The 4,249-nt window shown below is 51.2% G+C and overlaps 1 protein-coding gene across 1 annotated transcript; it reads left to right on the plus strand.

The window, feature by feature from the left end:
• Positions 1-835: 835 nt before the first annotated feature.
• Positions 836-4,249, plus strand: LOC113483933 (zona pellucida sperm-binding protein 3-like). Its single transcript, XM_026856004.1, has 9 exons — positions 836-1,243; positions 1,982-2,100; positions 2,185-2,288; positions 2,499-2,676; positions 2,752-2,872; positions 2,970-3,061; positions 3,131-3,276; positions 3,770-3,889; positions 4,119-4,249. Exons 1-9 carry the CDS (start codon positions 836-838, stop codon positions 4,247-4,249), a joined length of 1,419 nt encoding a protein of 472 aa, XP_026711805.1.

Here is a 4,249-nt window from a genome sequence, read left to right on the forward strand (position 1 = left end):
TGCAGCAAGCAACTTTGAGTGACCCCCAACCTCTTCATCCATCTTGGTGATGTAGAGCCATTAGTCATTGTACTGTACACATGAGCAGCTGTGCCAATTAGCATAATTAACACACGAGGGCCAATTAATCTCTTGATTATGCCTGCCATTCACTTATCAGCTGCTATTATGGGAAGATCGGCTTTTGTACCTCTGCTTTCTATGCAAATAAGCTGGTTATGATGCCTTCATTACTCAATATACAATTACTCAGAGCAGATACCCATGAAATCGAGCACGGACAGATTGCCAACACACATGGGCCAGAGCCCAGGTGGATTTCACAGTTAGTCCTCTCCATTTCTGAACGTGCCACCTCAAGTGGTGCTCCAGGAGCTGGGTATTGGAGAACTGCTGATGCTGACGATGTGGGAGAAACCAGGGGAGAAATGCCTGTGTGAGCCTGACTGAGTCCTTGCCATGTTGGTGGCCAAAATTGGCTCCATCTCATATAGCAAGAAGGACATGGGCAAAGGTACAAGGGACAAAAGCAGACAGCTTGTGGTCAGCTGGCCACTGAGGTGGCAGCAACTGATGCCAACCCAAGCAAGACAGAGGGACATGGGACAAACTGCTCCAGGGCAATTCCCAGGTGCAGGTCCAGGGAAATCACCCTCCATGACTCATGAGGGAGGAATGATCCCAGCTGGGTCCTGTTGTCCTGAGCTGCTCCTGGCTGGGTGGGGGCCTTCCTCTGTCCCCAGGTGTGCTCCATCTGGGCTGAGCTGCTGGGACTGTTGGTATAAAAGGCTCCTGAGCAGCATCTCTCCCACAAGTTGGTTTTCCTGGAGTTGCAATGGGGTCTGGAGGCAGCCTGGGCTTTACACTGTTTTGCTGGGTGCTGGCTGAAGCAGTGTCTTACAGCCCCTGGGGTTTCTCTCAAAGAGACTCAGGGGTCTTGAGGGTCCGTGGGGACTCCTCTTGGAGCCGACCTCGCATGCCTTCCTTCTCCCAGCCCTCTCCCTGGGCATGGGTGGATGTGTCCCAGCTCCAGGCTGCAGCCCCGCTGCACCCCGTGGTCGTGCAGTGCCAGGAGGCACAGATGCTGGTCACAGTGCACCGGGATCTCTTTGGCATGGGGCGCCTGGTCAGGGCTGCGGAGCTGACCCTGGGCTCTGCTGCCTGCCTGCCTGTGGCCCAGAGCCCTGCTGAGGACACAGTGACCTTCGTGGCTGGACTGCACGAGTGTGGCAGCACCTTGCAGGTGAGGTGGGATGAGGGGCTTGGTAATGGTGTGTAGGAAATGGACCTTCTTTGGGCTTTGACCGGTACTAGGGGGGGAAATGGGAATTACTGAGGACAGCTTAACTTCTAACTGCTTAACTCATCTTGGCAGAGGTCTTGATGCTAGAAATGGTGTGGTAAAGGTGCTGTCAGGGTTTGGAGTCAGGAGGGGCTCATCTGGCTGAAGCAGATCTCCAGGAGATGTGGTGTGACCGTAGAAGAGCTAGTTTTGGGGAGTATGGGTACTATCCTCATCCATGCAACTGGATGCAGGAGTACATGGGAGAACTGGGCACAGTTTGAAACTGTAGTGACTGTTGCTGGGCAAGTGGGGAAAGGGGCTTGCTATAGGAACTTGCTGACTTTCTCAGCAGGAGAGGAGAAGGGCTGCCTGGAGCTGGTGTGCCCCACTTCACTTGGGGAGGAGGTTTGCAGACCTACTGTCCTACAGCCCCTGCCCTCCTTGTGTGGGCACTTGCTGGAGTGCCAAAGTCCTTGAGACTGACCTCCTGCAGTGCTGGCACCCTGTTGGGATGCCAATGAGAAGCTTCATGGCATCCTATAGGCCCTGGATTGGTAACACAGAGGACAGCCTGTGTTTTTAGAGCTGATGGACCTGTGCATCCTACAACAGTCAGTGCTGGGTGTCTGATGGCACTGAGCTTCTGGCTGACTGGTTTGTTTTACTGACTCAACAGCTCTCAAATCTTCTTTCCAGATGACCCCAGACTCCTTGATCTACAAAACAATTTTGTCCTACAAACCTACTCCTTCTGGCAACCTGCTCATCGTAAGGACCAATGCAGCTGTGGTTCCTATTGAGTGTCACTATCCCAGGTGAGCAAATGGGGGCTGTGTGTCTCCTCCTATGGACCTGAGCTGATGGTAGCATCTTTGTTAATGCACATCTCTTCTATTTAGGAAGAACAATGTGAGCAGCAATGCCATCCAGCCCACATGGGTTCCCTTCCACTCCACCCTGTCAGCAGAGGAGAGGCTGATGTTCTCCCTACGCCTCATGAATGGTGGGTCCAGACCTGGCAGCCCCTTTTCCCTCTGGTTCTTGGTCCTGCTAGCTCTTGGCCACATAGTGAGAGTCCAGAGCTATAATCTGGGCTAAAATCAAATCTTGCAGAAGTGACATGGGGTTGCTGCTCAGTTAAGAGGTCCCAAATACAAGACAGGGCAATGTGTTTTTCTCCAAGTTGACCTGTAACCTTGAATCTACCTTTCAGATGACTGGAGCACTGAGAGAATTTCCAATGGCTTCCAGCTGGGGGAAAGCCTGCACCTCCAGGCTGATGTTGCTTCTGGGGACCATGTACCTCTAAGGATCTTTGTGGATGACTGTGTTGCTACTCTGAGTCCAGACAGGAAATCCTTTCCCCAATATGCCTTGATTGACCTCAGCGGGTAAGGGGTGCAGTGCTCTCAGGGTGCTACTGTTGTAGCTGGCTGGGATGTCCCTGACTTCTGACCCTTGTCCAGGTGCTTGGTGGATGGGAGATCAGATGACAGCACTTCAGCTTTCATCTCTCCAAGGCTGAGGCAGGAAACGCTGCAGTTCATGGTTGATGCATTCAAGTTTGTGGGAGATGACAGAAATTTGGTGAGATGTGGTGTCCATCCCTCCTCTCCCAGTGTGTTCAGAAGATGTGCTGTTCTGTGTGAACAAATTTAACCTTGGATGTTGGTTTAATTTCCAGATCTACATCACCTGCCACCTGAAGGTCTCCCCAGCTGATCAAGCCCCTGATCCGTTGAACAAGGCCTGTTCCTTCAACAAAGCCAGCAGCCTGTGAGTAGCTTGTGCATGCGGGGAGGGGACCAGCTTGGAGAAAAGAGCTTACAGGTGGTTCTGTTTCAGTTGGGCTCCTGTGGAGGGTACTGGAGACATCTGCAGCTGCTGTGAGACTGGCAACTGTCCATTGTATGCAGGATACTCCCGGAGAACTAACCCTCTGGCCAGATGGCCAGGGAGGCGCTTGAAGAGAGACATCTCTTCCAAGCAAGGTAGGACTCTGCCCAAAATGTACCCCCAAGGCAGGGACACCCTTCAGGCTGGGATGGCCAAGATGTTGGAAAATCTTGAGCAAATCTTTATCTTTAGGCTAAATATTAGGAAGCATTTCTTTACAGAGTGGGTTTTGGGGCATTGGAATGGGCTGCCCAGGGAGGTGGTAGAGTCTCTGTCCCTGGAGGGGTTGAAGAGTTGGGTTGACACAGTGCTTAGGGATCTGGTGGAGTTGGGAATGGTCAGGGTGAGGTTCATGGTTGGACTGGATGATCTTCAAGGTCTTTTCCAACCTAGGTGATTCTGTGAAATGCATCTCATCTTGAGGTCAAACCCAGCTCTTCAATGTCCTTGGGCAAGTAACTGTTGGTGTGTCCTTATATTTAAAGCTACTAGAAATCTGCTCTTGCATGGTCTACACTTCCGTAAACCCTGAAATTCAGACTAAGCAGGAATTACTTCTCCTGTAAGCTCATGTTCATCTCTTCTTAGGTGGGTTCTCAAAGGCAGCAGAGGCTGAAGTTTCAGTTGGACCACTGTTAATCCTTGATTCAGCTCGGGGATTATGGAGTTCCTCTGGAGGTCTTGCACCAGCAGTGAAGACACCACATGGTATGTGTGTTTTAGGTGTTTTTTGATTCGCTGTCCTCAGGTTTCAATTGAAGGTGACTCCAGGTTGATCTACACATGGATCCCCCATGATTTCACACCTGGACAGACTTTCTAGTATAATCACCAAAAGACAGTCTGGAGGACTTCTTCCCAAAGCTGGGAAGTTCATCCATTGCCTATTGATTGGAAAGTCATTAAATGTGTAGTAAGTGGCTCTTGTCTCTTCCAGGTGCTGCTGAAGGACTTCCTATGCTGGTCCAAGTTGCCATGCTCATAGCAGCCACTGTACTGAGCTTAACTGCTCTTGGACTGTTTCTTGTGTGCAGAAAATATAGCTACCCCTCTGGAGTGCCACTGTAA

The sequence above is a fragment of the Athene cunicularia genome, assembly GCF_003259725.1.
Source record: "Athene cunicularia isolate RWA chromosome 10 unlocalized genomic scaffold, athCun1 chr10_part1, whole genome shotgun sequence".
In the NCBI taxonomy this organism is placed as follows: Eukaryota; Metazoa; Chordata; class Aves; order Strigiformes; family Strigidae; genus Athene; species Athene cunicularia.